This window comes from Glandiceps talaboti, chromosome 22 (assembly GCF_964340395.1).
Source record: "Glandiceps talaboti chromosome 22, keGlaTala1.1, whole genome shotgun sequence".
NCBI lineage: Eukaryota > Metazoa > Hemichordata > Enteropneusta > Spengelidae > Glandiceps > Glandiceps talaboti.
In genome coordinates, this window is record NC_135570.1 from 3,022,501 (window position 1) to 3,046,388 (window position 23,888).

Below are 23,888 nucleotides of genomic sequence, written 5' to 3' on the forward strand. Positions count from 1 at the left end.
CATTCTTTTTATGAAAACGCTGGTCCAGTAAATTGTTCATCTAAACGTTTTTTAAATACGTTAGGGAATTCTCAATCACAATTAGTATCATAGAGATCACATCATAAGCAACTGTCGCCTTGCATACTATGAAGGCCAGAATCTGCCATTATTTAGTCAATATTATAAAATGTACGAGCCAAGTTGAATAAAGAAATATGGTATGTATACACCGGTCGTTCTACATCACGACAACGCGTGTCTATGTCACGACAACGCGTGTGTACATCACAGGTTCTGCTATGTTCGACATACAAGTCAAAATGATCAAAATTGCCATTACTTTCCCCGATTTTTCTTTGATATTACTGGCGCTGGTATACTATAATTATGTTATTCTCTAATATTTTTCTTTAGGACAAAGCCCCTTAGGTTACTCTTATTTTCGTTGGCTGATTGAGGAAAAATATTGGGAAATAATATCCAAATATATACTTTGCTAAATACGATATTCCTTAATAGTGATCAACATTTCCAGTTTTTCATACAATGTCAAAGATTGGAAAGTGATGTTTAAACTAGTGTCCCTTAACTTCTCTTAGAATATACTGTAAACGAAAACTAAGATAATCGTATTCATACCACGCGTACGCCAAGCTGTACGCATTCGAAAAGAAAATATGCATCGGCCTCGTTGGCGCTTTGGTGATGAGTAAATGTTTTTCAAAGTTGCTTCTTAAATTAAATGGACTTAGGTATAATTATAACATTGCCACTGTTTGTCTTCTTTCAGCTGGAAAATACTCAACATAAAGGCTTTGTCATTACAAGTTGAAAACAAGTAGCGACAAGGCTTCTTATGTCAATTTATTTTTTGTCGGCTAAACAAAGAAAACTTTTAACGAATAACATCTGAATATCTCACAGATTTATCGTTCCACATGCTAAGTTAGTGTCACTGTTCGTAAACCAGTCCACGTTCGATATTTCTTTGTATAATTTATTCACAGAAAACGAAGGGGAATTAAAGTTTAGACATCAAATTTAGAGTGAAAACAGATAGACAGTGACATAGTGACATTTCAATTTTAAAAACAATGATTGCATGGCATATTTATATTAATACATTGATTGAAGTTAGATATTAATGTTTGTTGGATCATGTACTGTTTAACTTTAAAAGAACTGATGATTGCTTCTAGACAATTATATTTAGAACATTTCAGATTTCAAAGACAGTCGAGGAGAAAGGTAAGTATTTAACGGTCAACTCTGTGTTTTCCTATGGGAAGGTATATCAATAGTTTTAGCGTTGAAATTGCGGCGTTAAACCATAGCATTTTAGTTACTTTCAATACAGATGGTTTGTTTGCAGATAGAATGAAAACCATGAAACCAATGAAATCGAGATGCGTAAAGGTGGATACGAACCTCCTTTCATGTAACCATAGACAGTGGGGGAGCTCTCCAGTGTCTATAATGTATTAAACAAAGCCAGTTTGTTTGCCTGTTTATTGAGGCGTTCATCTCTTTGTCCAGCAAGCGTATAAGTAGGCGGGCAAGTAGACATATCGACATACCTGCCCAGTCGAGTCTCAGACAACGTAGTGTCTTTCAGAGTTTCTAGTATGATCAACAAAATGGTCAGTGAACTAGCGCATTCACTACGAGTAAGGGAATTTCACAGAGTGAACTACAAAATTTATGATGATTCTAGATTAACAATATTATATGTACGGCTTTGAATGTAATTCAATCTGAATGAGCTAAGGATATAAACTCTAAACCCTGTTAGCGCCGTGAAATTTCAATTATGTACATCGAAATAGAATCAAGTCTGAATGAGAAGATTGCTATTCATTAATATTAATAAGGGTATATATAAGTGATAATCTATGTGTACGGACCCCAAAACCTAATTCCCATTATTATATTGGAAGTTATAAACAGCTGTTTCATTTATATGATAATATGTATCTAAGAAAGTTGTAAATGTGATTCAGGCGGTGATAAAGATCTTTGTAGCTGGCCTATATTTTATCATTAAAATCACATGAAAACATCTACTGAAACCGTATTCAGATGTTTGTTGCTGAAGGGAAAGTTGTCTCAGTATTGGCGAGCGAATCATCTTGACCGTTCGAACTTTATCTAAATGTTTTAATTATTCATTAGTTGATTTTTAATCATTTGAGAACCGTAGAATGTCGTTCATTTTTTTCCAGTGTTTGCACTTAACATACACAAGGAAAAGATCCCATTCTTTTCCTGAACTGTGTAGTAGAGCACAAACAAAATTTGATGGCGCACTCTTTGCAAAATTTCTTTCCGCTTTAAAAAATGTCTAAAGTGACTCTTGAGTAAGTAGAGTGGCCTAAGATTATTATACATTTACATGAGTCGTAACATGCACAATTCTTGAATATCAAATACTATATTTAACCTTTTCAGTATTAGTTTTCATGTGAACTTCTCGTTTGGTCTGTTTTCCCTGATTCCGTTTATTTGAAATATTAGTTTTTGTTGTGCGAAAACTTACATCGATAAATTGTAGATTGATGTTTTGACTCACAGTCAAGTTGTCTAGCTTCCATTACATCAACATTATGTGCGACAAGATGTATGGCATGACGTGATAATATATGTTGAAATAACCACCTTACAATCAATAAAACACATAAAATATTACTTCTTTTCGTTATAACTCTCTTTGCGTCTCATATCATTACCTCGGCAGGTTGTTGCACCTTCTAAACGATCTCTCTGATTAGTACACTATCGTTTGTAATGTCAGAATATTAACGATACTGTCCTGAAAATGACTTGGCTACGATGTTCAAGTCATGGAAGCTCTTTTAAAGAAAATCAAGTCTTGGTCATATTTATGACGATGTAGACAATGAAATGTAGCAATATTGACGATTTATAGTCAAACCAGACACTCTTTTTATATGCAATAGTTCCAATTGTAAATGAGTACTCCAAATAAAACGTCTGATTAGAATTATCTGGTGAATGTCCAATCTTTATTTGTGGAATATAGAAAATCAAAAAAGGCTATGAATCACTCAGTAATCTATCTAACTACAAACTGTATTTTTCAATTCCATTAATTTTCCAGTACTATATATCATGATAAAATGTCTGGATAGAGGCTATCAAATAAACATTCTTTTGAAAAAGTAAAGTTAGTTGTTTGCAAATAATGAAAGTTGTCAAAGTGAAAAATTAGGATGACGCACATCGATAGATATTACCTATTCATAATTAGGATTGTATCATTCGATAAGGGGACCGTAACCTTCTTAATAAACAAATATAATGGTAGTCATAAAGAGCTTTAAACATTCTACTGGACGCTTATTTTATCATTGCTATAAAACAAACGTATGAAGTGTCATTAACAGGGGAATTAGGAAGTAATGGAACTCCATGATCTATTAGTTGTATTTGGTATTTCTGTTTGACTAGAGAGAAAAAAGAAATTAAACTCAAATAGATCAAATCATCGGGTGTGTCAGTGCTATCTGTCATCTATTGTTGTATTTGCTATACACGATATCTTGAAATTTGAGTCGACCACATTATTCATCATCCAAGCAGACTATTTAGAGTCGTTTTGGCAAGCAGAGCAATATGTCAAAATAAGCAAGTTGTTGTCGAAGACATATCCCCCATTACAGTCAAGCTTACTAATGACATTTGTGCCAGGTTTGGTTGAGATCGGCCCATGCATATCAAAGTTGTGCATATACAGTAACACTATGATGATTTTCGGCTATTTCACCTTGAAGATAGAGTTCAAGGTCAAACGTCAATGCCTCATTAGAAAACACATTATTGAGAACATGGTCTCGTAGACAGCACTTCAAAATGAGAAAAATAAATTTGTTAACAATTTAGACATTCGTATTTCCTTCTCGAAATTTTCTAGTGTAATGTGCAGGCTTTTCTGAATAAATAAGGTTTGGTTAATAAGTACGCAATATAGAGCCGAATCATCTTCTACTGAGCTTGAATCGTACAAGAATTCTTGAACGTCAAGCTTCAATCAACCCACAACTATGTGTATTCTAATCATTTTGACGACTACATGTCTGTCATGAAGGTTGGACATCTTAAAGAGTCTATCAAGATTGTTATGAGTATATTTCACACACACGGGTACATACACGCCTTAAGCTAACATTTGAATTATGCGCGTAGAAGAATTAGTATTTAAAGATAATTTCCCAGGTGGTATCATGGCACGATCTCTGCTGAATTGTTCGTTTTGACCCATACTACGGAACAACGATTTTTGAATGGGTTCGTTAATATTCATCCCCTATTATAATCAATCACAATATTTACTAAATGACACGGTATCTTTCTTCACAACACTTCTCAACAATACACCGCTATCCCAAATCATTTTTTTTTTGCAAAAATCTCACACAATTTGTGAATAAGTACACTTAATAATAACTTCATTAGACTGTTGCCCAAAAGTGGAAATTTCTGTTCTCTGTGAATTTTGCGGGTGAGTTTATTTTTCTTCAAAACACAAAATAACAAAGTCTGACGCAAATCGGAGTCACAACTAGTTTCTCGTTACTTTGAAACACTAGACAATAATAACTGAACATAAGTAATTCATTATTACCCAAGAAATAATTGATATGCTGCGCTCTCAGACAAACGGATGGAAAAATACAGTGAGTTTTAGAGTGCATTCGAGGATCAAAAACCGTAAATTGTGTAATCCGATTTTGTATTTGTATTTCTAATTGATAGAAAGGTTGTTTCATATATCGGGTTTGGTCTGTTTGTCGCCATACCTGTTCATAATTCAAAGGATAAACTGACACAAATATTGCTATACTCAAATGTATTACGTGTTATACTTTTTGGTGAATTCCATGTTTAATATTTCAGATTTGTCATGCATTAACGTATAGCTTGGTCCAGGTCAAACCCATAAGCCTATGTTGAATTGTATTGTAAAGTCTTGGAAATATCATCTTAAAATGGCTGGAATATTTCTTTTCGTCAAGTATCAACTGGTTCAAAGGTTGATCATGACCTTAATTAGAATATCTTTTTCATTAAAAGTCACAATTTTGAACTAAATCTCAATGAAAATGACAAGAGTCAATGAATATAGATCACGTGTTTTGTAAGTTATAAGTATGTCTTTGGTAAAAGACACAATACGGAGTATAAAACTTGACGGTTGAGCCAGATAAAGCAAGTCGTGTCTGATAAGATGAACACACAGGATAATAGCACAAAATTCTGCAATGTACCACACAGTGGATGTACATTAATGTTACGTTGTCTTCTCCACTAACGGCACACTAGTGTAGAACACTAGTGTTACGTTGTCTTCTCCACTAACGGCACACTAGTGAAGAACGCCATTAACGCACCACTGCATGACACTGCCGATGCTGGTACCGTAGTGTAGACATTCCAGAGTTAAGTAGTGTACACACTTCACCAGTGATAGTGTAGCCAGCGGTACTGTAAGCCCAACAGAAGCGGTACACTAGTGTACTTCACCGTTGATGTACCACTACTGCATACGTCCACCACTGGTACACCGCATGTGTACACTGAGTAACACACCAGGCAGTACCACTAAATAAATGAGCATAGCGACGTAGTATTGAAGAGAGTAACAACGAAGTTACACCTTAATACATGTACAATTACGCCAGTGGGGAATTTGCGAGTGTGAAGTATAAATAAGGTGACTAAAGTGTAAACTTTCATCAGTCGAGGGTATATTTCCGTTCCGGCTGCTAGAATCGACTAAAAATATTGTTGTATGTATCTTCTATTCTATATACATGTATGATATACATACCATCTTTTACGAGGAAGAGAATAGTGTTTGATTCAGAGAAAACATTTAAATTCTCTCGAACATCTGTGACGAACTGATTTCGTAGTTTATATATTAGCATTGAAAACCACAAGTTGTACTGAAGAACGCTCCAAAGCCTTGAAGCTCATCGCAATGTTTGAAACAGAAAGGAAATTTATAAATCACAGAAAATAATGTTCTTTTTAACCCATCAAGGATACAAGATCATTAATAATGTATATATGTCCGACCTTTCAAAGCTAGGGGATGGACATTTATGACAATATCTAAGTATGCTTAAGGGTGCATTAATGACCCAAGAAGATCTGAAATATATAAAGTGATTCCTCAAGGACACAGAATCAAGGTTTGTGTACACTTTTTTTTTATGTTGATGGAAAAATACTGGAATAAATCCAGCTTTGGTCCAGATAAGGTATTAAGGAGAATTCTACATTCAAATGTCAATGTTGGCCCAGACGTGATTAGGAAGAACGTATTGTTAAATTTTGTTTTACGGGTCGGAAATTGATACACATAAAGCTAAAACGTGACCGAGGCTGAAAAATGAGTCTAAACAGATCGTGTGATGAGAACTGCAATGGTTGGGGGATTAGTATACCATAGCAATGCAGTGTGAAGAAATCGTATTTCCATTCGTTCTGCACGAGTGCATCGAAGTACCAAAGTGATAAAATGCGCCTAGAGCTTAGAGAATCCCTTTGCGAATAATCAAAGACACGGTGACTACAAAACTGCAACCCAGACCTCACAGCCATATTAACGTCCATACTGAGTTTAAGAAGGCATGAAATGAAATATGCAAAGTTGAAATAAACACATAGAAACCAATGAATAATAATTGGTCGAATTAAAAATATGGCATTACGATATATAAACTGTCAATCACGAGCCTATTATGACAATATTACCCTTTCAATTTGTTTCAATGCACGTTTGATATATCACCGCTTTGACGACGACATTCCTCAATTTAGATTAGCTGCATTTTACGTCTAAAAAAGAAAGTGGGTTTTTGCATTAACCCCTGTACTGGATAGATATAAAATTCAATGCCTTTCTATAAACTAGAAAGTTTGTGTCAATAGTGTAAAATAACACTTCATTTGAGTGAGAGACCATACTTTATATATAATATATACATATGCCATTCAACATATATATATGTTGAATATATATATATATATATATATATATATATATATATATATATATATATATATATATATATATATATATATATATATATATATATATATAGTTGTATATCACATGCCTATATATATTGTAATATATATTCATATATATGTTTGTGTAGAGTGTTCATGGTCAACGTAAATATTACAAATAAAAGTTTTCTTCAAAATATGAATAATATGATGACTGTACACATTTGCTAAAATGGTTATATCTTACGAATACTGTATCTTTGTAAGATTTAAAAAAAAATCGACGATGAGTCACTTTGAAATCAAATTAAAAGCAATGATTGATTCATTTGCAACGGAAGAACATCGAAGGTCATTGTCCGTCGTCTTGCAGACATTAATCGTGAAAATCAGAACGCGTGAACAATCTCCGTTCTCAAAGAAAAAATAATTATTGTCCACTGTGAATAAAAGTGATATATAAAAAGATTTTAATAAACTTGACATAACAAACCTAGCGTCGGAAATAAGATTGATTGTTCTGGTTACAAGAAATATATTTCAGATTTTAATGATTTATCGGTTTTTCTTTCCATATACCGGATATAGAATTTATACAGGTTGATTTCAAGTTTTATCAAAGAATTTTTTCATTAATACTATCATTTCTTAAAAGATGAAGTAGACTTTTTGAGATAAATTTTCGTCTTTGAAAGTTCTTAAATGTTATGGTTTATTTTGTTTTGCTTTCTTAAAAATGAAATATGGTTTTAAAAGAGACGAGCATCTTTGTAAAGTACATACCACAAGAAAAAATTATATTTGTTCAAAAAGTCAAGATGTAATGTAGGGTTTAAACTGTTTGAATTACGAAAGACATTTCCGAGAAGTACACTTTAGACAGCCAGACATACGTTGTTCTGCAGTGTCATTATAAGTGCAAGTGTAAGTGCAATGACATAATACATACAGGGTCACATTTGTTACGTTTCACCTGTTTTCATCAATAATTTTCGTATCGGAAAAAAAGCTCCGAGAACTAAGAGGGTTCAGCACTCGAACAGCAATAATTCCATAGTTTCACTCCTGTGAGTCTTCTAACAGAAAGATAGCTTAATATATATGTAGATTACTTTAAAATTATGTCCGTGACTGCTATTTTAACTCATACGTGTGACATATTTCCCTCGTTTTCCCGAGGTAAACCAATAAATGAGTCAACAACGAAAGTTTATCTCGATATGTTTCATATTTAGAATTGTATACTAACATGTATATAGACATTACCACGAAGTCAGACAACCCTATGTATCCGATATTGAGTATATTGCTACTGAATGGGTTAATGCACTGATGTCATAGATTGATCGATTCTTGCAAGTAAATTCCTATGTAACAGAACACCGTGTTGTTTAACCTCAGGCAGATTTAGAAACCACTGACTAGATAACACCTCTTACTCCTAGTTGACTTTACTTAACAAATGGCTCACTTAGCTAGTAATCAAATATGACCCGTAAAATCTGCTTGAACGTTCTGAGAATAATCGAATTTCTAGTCGTGATCTTTCTCACACAATGTTTTGCTTGTTGAAGATATTAAGACTGCCAACGTTTTTTAAAGATCATCACAGTCGCCGTTTATTCATATTTACTCATCCACTTATGTTGCTGTCATTACATGCATTGCCTATTACTGTTATAGTCCTGAGCAAACACCATTAAAGTCAATACACATGGTTGTCATTAATAACTCCCGTAAAACATTTTAGTAGTGCAAACTGCCCATTGGACATTTGTAGATGTTACAGATATAATATAATTTCTAAATACAGACACACACTCATTAATCATTCTCATAGCTTAATTCGACCTCTATAGACTCGCTATGGTGTAGGTGTACCGAAGATAGTATACTTTGCATAGGTAATGCATACTTTGCATAAATAATGTGCCAATTAGCATATTTGTATAGCATTTAAATGTGTTTCAATTATTTCTCACGTGGATTGAATATGATGGCGGTGCTCTGTCTCTGGCTGTCTGTCTGTCTTTCTGTCTGTCTGTCTGTCTGTCTGTCTGTCTATCTATCTGTCTGTCTGTCTGTCTGTCTGTCTCTGTCCATGTTTCTCTAAGTTTGTCAATATGATTTGCATGACACTCTGTAATGCGGTATTTTATAAATATGAATTCAGAAATTGGTATTCAGAAACGTCCGATTAAACCATTATATTACTAGTATCTTTCAATACACAACTATATAGCCATATAGACAAAACACTGTACAAAGTGGTTGGGTGTGTGACAATAAACCACAGTCACAGAAAATCTTCATATTTACTTCTTTTGCAGATGTAAATTTCATTGTCGATTTAATCTGATAAAATTTTTTTTTGTTTAATATTTACGGTAAAGAAACAAAAAAGCACAGTGCCACGGGTGGTATAAAGAGTGAATGTGTTGTAATACATATGGCAGGAGTGTAGGCGTTATTATTAACACTACATGAAAGAGTGTGTGACTATGGGTGACAGCCAACTTTGTAATATCTGCCGATACATTCAGTCTGGTATCTTAATTATCGCAATTGCATAATTGATTATTGTTTACCCGAAGTAAACAAAGACACAAAGGAAAAGAAGGAATTATAATCATTCAAAATCAATTACTAAATTACATTTTTATCAAGTTGACCGTTACATTTAAATGTCACATAAACACAAACACAATTGCACGGTGATATAGGAAATCTATACACTAAATAAAGTCCATGTCCATCAGAAGTATACATGAAGGCGTGAAGGGTATATCTTCCGAGATGTCATGATCATCCGTCATGTAAGGAGACAAGGGTTAGTGCCGATTTTATTAATTCAATAAAATTCCTTAAAAATACATTTATTATTTTATATATAGCGATTTAAACTGACATAGATTATCCTACGAGTCTCAACATTGTCATAAAATATTATGAAGTTACTGAAAACTATTTCCTCAACTGTGAAAAAATTCATAAACGATCAAAAAATAAACGAAACTACTAGTAACAACTGTAATTTATAACTGAATGTAGATCAGTCAGATAAAAAACTAGAACAGTGATAGTTATGATACCATAGGGACCTTATGATCTTCAATCAACAGAAAGTATATATTGTTCTGACACGGTTTTTTTTTTCTAACTATATACAGAATGCGAGTGGTTCAAAGGTGATGGGGATTTCAAATAATGACCATCAGGGGTGTACAAGTGGGATTTGAAATAAAGCGTTTGAGTATTTATTGTTTATTGAAGTGAAAGCGTAGACAATAATTTACAACGCTCTTGAGAGGATGATTATCTGTTTATCACAGACTTCCGCATCACATAAATATACCGATTAGACTCCAACCAGCCAATCGGCGTAGTTGTATGTCAACCTTACCCTTATTAAACTGAGATAAGAGATAGGCTATTGTCATGATTTTTGATGTGTGACGACATCGCCTTTGTCGTAAATAGATGGGGTTACATCATAAGGTATGACAGTTATTGAAAGCCAAAACTTTAACTGATAACAAAACTGTTCACGTGAAGACACCACTTTTAATGTGAATATCATCAATGGCTAATAACATAGTAATGGTACCCCATTAAAATATGTTCTTAGTCTATGTGTATCATACTTTGTTTACAGTAAGAGTTAGGTGATCACAACAAACGAAAGGACGCATCTCTCATATATTCATAGTACATCATCATATTAAATATGTTACAGAAGATTAGTTCACATAACGGCAATCATTTTTAGCCTCTAAAGAATGAAATGGACTCTTTTTGGAAAGTTTAGTTACATGTCAATTAGTCAACGGATATGAATCAGTGTAAAACGTAATAGATGTTGAACTTTGAAAATGAAATAAAAATGCCAGTAAAATAATTTCTAGATATGTCTAGATAGTATCTGCCTATGATGAGAATGTAAAAGAATTGGGAAGACAAGTTCTACATTGTGAAACTATCTTTCTGAAATGCATAAATTCATTGTAATTGAATAGGCTTAGATAAACAATGGTGCATGCTGTATAATTATTACAGAACGATAGAGTTTGCACACACGCGCGCGCGCACGCACACACACACATACACACACCCACCCACACACACGCACACCCCCTCCCCCACACACGCAAGCACGTACTCACGCACGCACGCACACACGCACATACGCACGCACGCACACACGCACAGACAGGCGGACTTGTTTGATAGGATTTTTTTTGCCATGGTCATTTGGCATTAAAATGAGTGTAACTGTTCAAAAAAGACTGTAACTGATGTCACGGTCACGTTTAACTCCCCATCGTTGTTGTTACGATAATGAACATGTCCACATGTTGCATCTTTTCCCTGACTGTGACCGTATAATTGTGGATTAATTAAAAAACATCATACAATCCCTTTGTGGCCTAAGAATTGACACATACTATTTGAGTGAATGTCGTGACACAAAATGTTATTGGCTTCAATATTAACTTAATCTATTATGATTCATCTTCAATGAACTGTGTAAAAAATCGATAGATATTAATAATTTCACACCTCGTCATGTCATATGAAGCATAATAAGTATGATTAGGTGATATCATCAAACATATTAATAACGTGAAATCAGTATATTCATATATAATTCATCCCTTAATGGTCAAATGTTCGAGATATTTCGGAACACTTGTAGTGTCTATATTAAATGTATAGGCTGCGAGGCGTAAAGCTTTATTACTATTCTACGTTCGTTTTAGATAATACCTATAAATTGTATGAATAATTGATAGGATGAAATTAAACCTTTTATAAATGATGAACCGAAAAAATACCGTACTAAGCATAAATGATGACATATATGTCCAATCCTATATTTCTGAGTGCCGTTTCCTCTCATATGCCTTGTGGAGAAAGTTGCCTTCAGATCAAGTTTAGATTTTTAAGTCAATGGTATGTTTCCTTCAATTTCAAATAACGCATGATTGAAAGCCTGCTAATAACATATTCTGTTAATACCATATGGTTATCATTACATTTGAATACAAGAAAAAATAATATGATTTACATATTAGTTCACATAACATTATGCAGTGGATATTCCATTTAAGTAAAAGAATTGTTTAGAGAGAACTAACAGACTTTTTATGAAAAAAATGTGTGTGTAATTCCTTATCCAAAACATGCTTTCAATTGATACTTGAAGCTACTGCCTAAGGGCTCGTAATATCAGAATCGTGTATTAATATTCATCTAGGCTCGAATATAAAAGAATAGTTCTTACATTACAACATGATTTTGGAATAAGAGTCACTTAAATGACATGCTCTAATTATGCAATAATTTATTGTCCATCTTTCAAAAAAAGAAGTCCTCTTTCAAGAATCAAACACATGGACATACTGAAAAATTTCTGCTCATTCAAAACTGACATGTCGAAATATTTTCCTCATCGCCTGCAAGAAGTAGTATATCCTGTCGGTATTTTTGTCTCACAGATTTTGCAATAACGCAATCACTTTGAGCTCATTTGTGACAATACGTGTGATAGTAAAAATTTCATAAATCGCCTGTCTATGTGCTACTTACTGAAAACACAAAAATAAGCGGCAATATTTCTTCAATCTGTCAATTTTCCAATATCACGAGTCATAAACGACACACATCCATTGAAAAAAATTCCCCTGAGCAAACATTCTCGCAAATGTTGTGAAATGTTTTTAATAAGTTATTGAAAATAAATTTAATAGACCAAACAACAGACCAATGTTATTTTCTTTATGTTTTTACCAGGAAACGTTTGTATGCACTATGGTTGAACAATATATCTGTCTGTCTGTCTGTCTGTCTGTCTGTCTGTCTGTCTGTCTGTCTGTCTGTCTGTCTGTCTGTCTGTCTATGTATGCCATGTATGTATGTATGTATGTATGTATGTATGTATGTATGTATGTATGTATGTATGTATGTATGTATGTATGTATGTATGTATGTATGTATGTATGTATGTGTGTGTGTGCGTGCGTGTGCATGTGCATGCGTGCGTTCGTGAGTGCGTTGATGCATGCAGGTAGGTATTTATGTTTCTCTGCATCTATGCATGTATCTATTCTTGATTATACCACATGTGTATGTACGTTTAATACATGTCAGGACAAGTTGTCGAACTGATAGCACTTGGCTTTAACTTTCTTCATCAGACTTTGCATTGCAGCTAATGCAAGAGACTGAAGGCATGGATGGAAAGCAACCCCATTTAAATAACATCACTAACAAATGATATTTAAATAGAGCTCATATGATAGCATGAAATCTCCGGAATAATGGACACGTTGTCAGAGAGACCAAGAAAAGAAAGAGACAACCAAAAAGGCTCGAGTCGACACAAAAGTAGTGCATCCCACCTTGGTACTTTGTAAATTATACACTTTAAGATTTTAGTGAGATGTTAGTGTGTGTGGATATAAGGTGAATCAAATGAGCTAGATCGTCATTACTGAAGCGGAGCTATTCCGCGTACAGAACGAGACAGGGATCACTGGAACACTCGTCAACCTAACCCTACAGATCTTAAGAGATCTTCTATTTTCTGAAAATGAGGTTACTCACGTGGAGTTTTGCTATCTCCATCAAGGGGATGATAAGCACCCACGCTTAGTTTTCCTTCATCATCATAGTCCGCTGCTCCCTGATACAACTCCAGGTGACTTATTACACCATTCTGTGGTTTATCCGTCGGCGATGTTGGCGAGTTGATGGGTTTCATCCTTATTGCTGGGTGAATAGATGAAATAGCAATTGATTAGTGGTCAGAACAAAATCTTGAACTGGACATTGAAAAACTGAAGACTTAGTAACAGAAATTGTCCTTAGACCAAAGAAGTTAAAAACCTTGACGCTTTTCAAATTGCATGGGACGATATTATGATTTAGAATTGAAAAATAAAACCGGAAAATATTAAACCGCAATTTTGAAAATCTATATTTACAATTAAACGTTGAACAGAAAGATTGAAACACGCCAATATTTTCAATAGATGCCGCCCGTCGATATAAAACATGTTTTGATAGAAGAACGATTTTGCCGCTGTCACGCTAGAAAGGAATTGCATAATATTACACAGTGGCTGGACAATAGATTTAATGATAAACAAGACTTTGCTTTCTGTTTTAAAAGAAACTCCATTAAGATTCCATCACCAACAGCTCAATACCTTAAAATGCATTATTCAAGTAGCATACGTAAGTCTAATACTAATAAAATCGTTTATTGAATTTCTCAATTTGAAGGTAAAACTAGATTTTACTTCTTACACGCACGACAGTACTGCTATTTACTATTTTCATGCAACTTTTAAAGGTAAAAACTTCATTATCAACACAAAACATTAACATTTATGTGTTCAAGGGAAGAACGTTAGTAACAACCATACCTGATAGTGCTTTGTCAAATCATTGAAGCACCTATGATCGCGCTGTGTAGACTTAGAGACTGCGGTAAAAGTGTAACCCCTAGGTATATTACACACTACTGCGTTAATTGTAAACTTGTGTCAGGTATATGATGTACAAAATTAGGATCTAGGAAATAGATTCTCTTATCAGCGTCACCCAACCGAAGAGATAAAAAAACTAGATGGTCGAATACTTTGTAAATGGATCCTAACTTACCGCCCGATATTATATGGGACGTTCGTCACATTTCACTTTTTGATAATTCCTCTCTCGCAGAAGCTTTATCAAACGACCATAATTTTCAATGAAACTGACGTGTTTGAAACCACTTAAAAGCTGATGGATAACGTGCAATTATACTGGACTGCGCATGATTAATTTGCATATTTCATTGGAATATGACTCATTCTAAATGAAGTGTGAGTATGGTTATAATCCAGTGACGGAAATGAAGGCACCGTAGACAATAAAAATTAATAAAGACACCTTTACATACACCTTCGTGTTTGCTAAAGAAATAAACGCATTGTATTTTTAGATTTCTTTTTATTGAATTTCTTTTTTAATTCTCGCTACTGATATCTGTGTTGTACTTTTTGACGTCTTTCCAACAAATTGCCCGCCGTTTTCTATACACAATTTGCAATAGCATAATTATATTGTTTTTATTTCTTCAGCTATAAAATGCCCTTTAAAGGACATTTATATTCAAAGAGAGAGAAAGAGAGAGAGAGAGAGTGTGAGAGAGAGAGACAGACAGACAGACAGACAGAGAGAGACAGATAGAGACAGAGAGACAGATAGAGAGAAAGAAAGAGAGAGACAGATAGAGACAGAGACAGAGACAGAGACAGAGACAGACAGAGACATAGAAAGAGAGACAGATAGTGACATTGAGCTTTTTAAATTCTATCCCATAAGGTCATTTTTTTGTGATCTCAGTTTTCAAAAGTTGACAACCATTTTACAAAATATGATTTTACTTGACAGCGACGACATACTTAAATGGCAGGTAGTTGTATACTATTCCCTCGACGTTAAATGTATGTATTAGTTCCACATCAACTATCTTGCAAATAACAACCAATTATAACTAATATAAAATTTCATATTCATCGTGAGGAATTGTTCTCGACATGGATAATTAATCACGTTTTCATCATCACTTAACTGATTAGCAAAGATATTAAACCCATTTGACTAATTAATAGGGACTGCATAATCATCTTCGACTAAATAACGCTTTTTGTATTATAAAAAATTGATAAGGGATGACAACAGGTATTTAAGATTACTGAAGGTTCTCCTGTGCAGCGTATCTTAGATGATTGCTGGAGGGATTTTAAGTGAATGGAGAATAGAAGAGATCAAAACATCAATTGGGACATTATCTATAATTTTATGCTGTAATACCCACATGCACATTTAATTAAAAATATGTGTCAACACTAAAAAGAACGGTTGTCCGCTCCATGATACATGATAAAAGATGGCATATCTGTTTTTAAAATCATATAAAATGTCTGTCTGTCTGCCTGTTTGCGTATGTCTTGTTGTGTGTGTGTGTGTGTCTGTCTGTCTGTCTGTGTGTGTATGTATGTATGTATGTATGTATGTATGTATGTATGTATGTATATATGTATATATGTATGTATGTATGTGTGTGTGTGTCTGTCTGTCTGTCTGTCTGTCTGTCTGTCTGTCTGTCTGTCTGTCTGTCTGTCTGTCTGTCTGTATGTATGTATGTATGTATGTATGTATGTATGTATGTATGTATGTATGTATGTATGTATGTCTGCCTTCCCTGATGTTTAATTTGTTAATTAATTAATTTATTTATTTATTTATCAGTATTGATAACAAAAATAATTTCTTGTGAAATATGTTTCAAAAGTCATTGAATATAGTCCAGATTTAGCAGACTGTGACTGAAATAGATAAAATAGTGATACTGAAATCCATAAAGTAAAGGAGATGTAAATTGCAATACATTTACCACATTAATCAGTGACTTTTTACGTGCTTAAAACGACAAGAAAGACAAACTGGTACAGCAATAAAACATTGAAAGTCCATCAATATGAATACACTTTCTGTCACACTTGAAGTCGACTCCATTAAGGCTTACCTCCAATGAGATATTGTAAGAAATTTTTACAATAGCCCATTTCATAGTCACTCAGTTAGTAGTCCATTGACATCATCAAATTGTGAAAACGTGTTTATGGAAATTGAGATAAAATGACAAATTAAAAGCTATTTTTTATATTTAGCGATCGAATGAAATTTTGACCGAGTGAAGATTTGAATGAACAGCCAATATAGATCGACAGAGACTAGTAGATTGATTGATAATCACGCAAAAGATGAAGGAAAGAAACAAAGACAGATACATATTTTGGAAAGAATGACGGACAATAATACAATACTTTATTCCCATGTACAAAGTAAATTTGCAATAAACACCAATTGAACATATTAATATAAATGATTCTTTATTGGAAAAGGAGGTCAAAATTGGTTGCCTAGCAACTAGTCACGTACTCCCATTTTTTAAGTATCAATATTGAATTCTGGGAATTATTTTATAATAATATTATAATATTATCTATAACACTTATGAATATGAAGTATGTGTAGTCGGAGATTGAAGTTTGATTCTCTTTGTTTACTGTGACTTTTGTTGTCGATGTTTCTGATGTTGACAGGGGTACTATTTCACACCGTAGTACTTCGGAACCACACTTTACAGTGAATTGACCAGTCGTATACCTAACTTTTGGGATGCTGAGACTGTAATTTGTGTCATAGTGGTACATTGAATGGTTGATTCAGAGGTGACTAAATGTGTAAAATATTATGAACAAATTAGCAAACTTTAGTGTGCACTGTTTGAAAATGTTTAGAATGCAATAGCTTCTTGAATTATAACAGTGCCAGCCAGGTGATCGCACTGGTGACCATGTGTGTTATAGTACGCACTAAGCTATCAGGAAATACTCCCACACACTTCGAATTCTTGACCTACGGAAGCGGAGGATACTAAATTGTACAATTTCTCTCAGTACGTTGACTTAATTGTCAATTTGTTGGCATAACACCAGCTAATGACATCCGTGAAGATTTCACCTACTAGTTGTAAGTCCATATTATGACTTTCACTGATTTTGTCATACAAATTTGGATCGCCTACGTATAATCTGAAATCAAAAGCATTTGTATGAGGACATTGAAATATTGTCAATATAAATTTAGGATAATATTGGCTTAAGAATCAAGCCTTGGGGAACACTGCAATATTTTCTTTTATTTATTTACAATTATGTCGTTGGTACCAACAAATTAACGCCTGGATAAGTATTTTTTTACCAAAGGAGAGACAAGCCTCTGATACCAAGAGAGTAAACACGGACTAGCAGAAAAATGAAAATATAGTGAGAACATATTCTGGCTAAAAATAGACAGTTCATGAATTGTTTATAGCGTTGAGAATATTAAGTGCTATTTGGTAATTAAAAGTAATAATAATAATTATGATAGCAGATGATTTATGAAAACTAATTTGTGACTACAATTTAAAATGACAAACTTTACATAAGGTTTGAAAAAAATCTAATGATATGAAGAAGGAAAGAATTTACTCCATACAAATAGTCATAAATTATTTTAACGTTCCAATTAAAATACAAAGTAACTAAACAATGATTGCCAGGAACAAGATAAAACCATGGTACGGTATACAAACACAGAAATAAGGAATCAACACTTAAAGAAGATGCAATATCAATAGATTCAACCAGTGTAACGATAGCTGTGTGTACAACCTGATGCCCAGAGCTTTTAACAATGTGATACGCGCCTTATAGGTCTTGAGCTACTGTCATATCGCAGACGTGGACACATGCATTATAGACGTCCTGATTTGAAAATCAGTGCTATCAGGAACAATGCATTGATGGTAGAAGTGAAATCAGACAGACTTGAGTGGATTTTACCGTCATCAATTATTCTACCGTTCCTAATTGTTTCAGCATCTACAGTAGGGTACCTTTTAGACTCCGTAATTGATAAAATCGATATCGAAGGGACATTTACTCCGGGTGTAATCAATCAGAAATGGACGACTTGTCAGGTTACTACCAGCAGAGAGATTGCATGTCGCTGTACAGAGGGGAAAATGTGGCTGATTGTCACATTCCGTGACTTAACATTTCTATATTTAAAGTTCAAAAAAAGACGTCGTTATCAGTTTATCAGTGCAAGCGCAGAATGTGTAGGTTAATAGTTTGGCAACACACCCTCTTCGTAGTTTTATATTGGGAATAGTTCGCCCTGTATAGCTTAAACAATACTAAGATGCACGTGTTCAGTGTTCTCCATTGAACCCTGTGTCGCATTATTCCTACACAGTTTTGTTTTCAACCTCAAAAAATACAGTATAAAATCAATTTCAAGACAGTATACTTGAAATGACTCGTATTGCAAATAAATGAGTGACGAGTTTATGGATAAATCACATACAGTTACGCTAATACGCAGATAATAGCTAGCCATAAGAGGCCAATTATTTCCTCGGGGAGTGTGAGGTACGAGCCTTTTCAGAGTCAATAATTGGTACCTTACAGTCGTCAGAGGAAGGATCGGCACCAATTTAACACAAGTACGACAAGGCAGTGTCTATTTTTAAATGGGTGGCTTGCTCTCAAAGTAACCCTTGAAGTTTTTAACAATATAGTGGATATCTCAGTGACTTCTCTGCGATGTTCGTTGTCGCACATCAATGTTAGTGCATTGCTTGCCTTCACAACTGATTCTTATTATCCATATAATGTTCACAAGTTGATTCCCTGTGCTTCATTCGAACACACAGAGAATCCTGTGACAATGCAACCTTCGCTTACGTATCGGAGGCCGCGTTTATCATATTTACATTTAAAGAAACTGACGTCACTTCCCACTACAGGTTATCCCACGCGAGTTGTCAAAGGAAAGCTCGTGATTGCTGTGTGTTACTTTCAGTATATATACTCGGTTAGTCTGACATTGGCACCTTGTATTAACTACTTCTCTAGCGTTTGAGACCCGTCCAGCTTAAATTTGCTATTTATTTCATATTTTTATTCCCCCCCCTAATTAAGTAAGATCTTTATGCCATCTGTGTATGATCTTGACTGAGTTGTGACTAGTTACTTTTCATACTGGTCCGAATTTTAATATAATATCTTTCAATAAATAAACGAATGAATAGATTAAAAAAATAGAAAACGAGCTTTGATATGTATATATTCCTGTGATACAATTGACCCTAGCAACCATGACCACACCCTTAGCAACAACCAAATGACAGTATCTTTTGGTCATATAACATCATCAGCTGGTAGGCAAGTGAGTAAACATTCAAAATAAGTCTCAATTTCCAACTATCGATATTTCTGATATTAGGAAACAGATTGTGCGTGAAAAATTCATAACTGAGTTAATGACAATACAAATACAAGGATAACAAGAACAGGATGCCAAATTACAAAATCATGATTCACAAATACGTGGAATGGTTCATTCTAGATGTAAGTGACGTGCAAGCTTATGGCTATTTAAGATAGCTTTCCATATACGGACAGCAGTGGTGATGAAAAAATTATTGAAGCGGGGAATGTCAGATAGTAGAGGGTGTATTAAAGTAGTCCGAAACGGTTTTATGGCTCTTCCGATCTCACTTGATGAGTAGCTAAGTCAGCCTGACTTCAAACAGCAAATTTACACTATAATTACATGTATACGTACACAATGTGTATATAGAATGTTATCATTTGACTCCTATAAAATCATAGCATTCATATCCAAAGGAGCCAAATTTTGCCTGATATGACTATGGAAGGTTTTAGTATTATGCTTAGAGTAATTGAAATCACAAAATATTACCTAATTTTGTCATAAATTATTCAAAGTCTGGCTATGTAATATTTAACTCGATGAGTGTAACATTACATATGATATACAACACCCATCTACACTCCCAGAAATGTTTACACTACTATGTGTATGTATGTATGTATGTATGTATGTATGTATGTATGTATGTATGTATGTATGTATGTATGTATGTATGTATGTAGGTGGGTGGGTGGGTGGGTGGGTGGGTGGGTGGGTGGGTGGGTGGGTGGGCGGGCGGGCGGGCGGGCGGGCGGGCGTGCGTGCGTGTGCGCGCGCGCGCGCGCGCGCGCGCGCGCGTGTGTGTGTGTGTGTGTGTGTGTCACAAATTGTGACCATCCATTCCACCATCCATTCCACATGCAAAAACGTCCATATTGGAGCAGTATAGTAATTATTATGATTCTTATTATAGTATGGTATGGTGTATACTTAGGTGTATCATATAGAGTACTGTCAGTATATTTAAACATGCTATTTGAAAGAATATGTGACAACTTTTTAATTTAATACAATATTACAAATATTCCTTAAAATTATATTTCTTAAATGCATTTCATTAATGCTAATCCAAACGAAAGCAGTTCATTCCAGACAAAATGAACGAAGAATTATCTCGAACAATCTTTGCACGATGGCGTGCAGAAAACGATGTTGTGTTAGTCTTCGTGCTCAAATGATCGCTTATGGCATAAAAACGAGCACCGATCAGTAAACAGGGTGTACAGCACTTCATTTTCAAACAGTATTATGTTTAAAATTGATTTATTTCTACAGGGAATATCTATTTTTAGATTCAATACTCTTTTTTTTAACAATTAAGATTATAAACTATACGATACATGGACTCTACGTTCTATGGGTTGGACATTTTGAATCTCCAGAGATGACATCTAAATTGAATAATACAGTTTTCTTGTTATTACTTAAATACTGTAGTTCCGGATACACTAGCAATTGATTTTGATGAGGTTGGTATGACATAGATTTCACTTTGGTTCAGAAATACAATTTATGACGGATTTGCACTTTTATATCACCAGAATTCCTTTCAAATACATGTTGTGTATAAAGATTAATGTTGCCTGAATCACTGACGTTAAAGGTTTCCTGCTATGTCTGTTGGATGTACATGTACACCATCTCCAGCTAATTGATGTGTTCGCTAATGAATATTCATGACTTATGCAAATCAAAACATTATAACTATAAACAAGATAAACACAGCATATATAAACAATGGCAGAGTTTCAAGGATATTGTTTCTTTACTTTTTTTTACTTCTATTAAACTATGACGTCACACATTTGTCATTTTGCGAAAACATGAAAGGAAATAAAACTTACAATTTAGGGTGCATGAGTTGCGCCATTATTAACACATGCATTGCAACAGCTGGTCAAAAAAAAACGTTGCAGGGAGGTGTTGGTTTAGAAGACTCATATTGAATTCATTTAGATGGTTTACGTATAGTTTAGAATCAAGGCTTTCTAAGTTGTTTTCAATGATTGTTATGCGGACGGAAATGGATATAGACATATATATCAAAAGGGGCTCAGCCTGGTGCAATTACATCCGATGACAACTGCTATATACCTTATTTCAAGCAATCACGCCATTCAGAAATCGTTTTTCTCAGGTGAACAGAGGTGCGGAAATCTACAAAAATTGTCAAACGTTTCCATATGACAAATGCCTTTGATATGATTCCACGACTCACGAGAGCAAATCAAAGGACAGGCGATACATGCAAAGAGCAGTAGTAATTTACTAGACTGTCCAATGCTCAGATGGCAAATGTTCCTTCGTAATTATTTGCTACTGCCTTAATCGCATCTTCGTAACTGATAATTTCCCCGTGAGAATTACCCAGAGATTACTGTCACCGATCCTTCACATAACAAACTTGCAATTATCATGTGTTGTTGAACTCTTTACTCCGCAAACTATTGATGCAAGTCGTAGAGTAGAATTCACATACTGTAAATTATACAATATATTACACGCACTGGGGAGTTATTCTATTTTACTTCATCCTGTCCAATACAATTATAACTCAAACACCGCTCTATAATTGTGTTTATTTAATCTTTTTTTTTATTTAATGAATAATATTGACTTACTTCAGATGAAGTGATTTTATTTTAGGTTATTCTGACTACAATATTTTAATGCGACCCTGCCCAGATTATCGCTATGAATACATAATAAATAGGTACTCCATTACTTCTACGTTGTAACGTAGACTTATACTGCAACAAAATATGGAATAAATATCTATAGATGGAACTCATTTTGTACTTGGATGTCTAATATTGAAAGAGCTGATATACATATTATTATATCACCCTCACTTATCTTCTATTCAAGTAAGTGTTAAAGTTTTAAGAATGCTCAAATAAGTGTTTATTCGTTGTAATATGAATACAATTGCTCTCGTATATAGCAAATTGCGATAAATGCTCCGTTGGAATACCTTTTGTCCTCAATTGTCAATGTGATATTGCGCAACTTCATATATCATATCCCATTAGAGACCCTACCATATGTCTTTACATGTAATCTAAAAAAATAATTGAATTTGACCGTGATTAATCCAAATATCTACATTTGTTTCACAGTGATACAGTGAAAAGGGAATAAACATTGCCATGTTTGCTTTCACCAAACTCTTCAAGGACTCTTCGGGTATAAAAAGCAATGAACATTTTTAATTCGTAATGAGACTTTGGGTCTCGCAATAATGAGATTTACAAGCACGGTCTTCAAATGTATGAACATATGAACTGAGGCCTAGTCTCCCGTGTATCTATCTCTGCCGTTTTCCATACTAATTCAGTGAGAATCTTTCATTTTATTCTCATCCGAAATTTCGTTTAAAGTCATGTAAAATGGAAATATCGATTGCTTCGACTTTTAAACATTGACATGCTAGTGTTTGGGATGTTGCCGCGTGCAGTATTGTCTATATATCAAATGACACAAATGACACATACAATCTACTGGGATCTAAGTAATATTCATTTTTTTCAACGATGTATCTTCATCGATTTACAGAGAACTATTGTCACTTTTGTATTGTATTGTATTGTATTGTATTGTATTGTATTGTATTGTATTGTATTGTATTGTATTGTATTGTGTTGTGTTGTGTTGTATTGTGTTGTGTTGTGTTGTATTGTATTGTATTGTATTGTATTGTATATTATGTTACATTACATTATGTTATGTTCTGGTATGCGGTGATATTGTATGGTAACATGGTACTGTACGCTATGGTATGGTCTATCTGGACTACACTACACTACACTACGCTACACTACCCTACACTACACTACGCTAACACTACACTACACTACACTACACTACACTACACTACACTACACTACACTACACTACACTACACTACACTACACTACACTACACTGCACTGCACTACGCTACGCTACGCTACGCTACACTACACTACACTACACAACACTACA

The 23,888-nt window shown here is 34.2% G+C and overlaps 1 protein-coding gene across 1 annotated transcript in view; it reads right to left on the bottom strand.

The window, feature by feature from the left end:
- LOC144452403 (vesicular inhibitory amino acid transporter-like) overlaps positions 1-23,888 on the bottom strand; it is a 55,140-nt gene that overhangs the window by 20,342 nt on the left and 10,910 nt on the right. Inside the window, exon 2 of the mRNA XM_078143493.1 lies at positions 13,627-13,791. Within this exon, the coding sequence (XP_077999619.1) occupies positions 13,627-13,791 (165 nt within the window). The remainder of the gene's footprint in view (positions 1-13,626; positions 13,792-23,888) is intronic.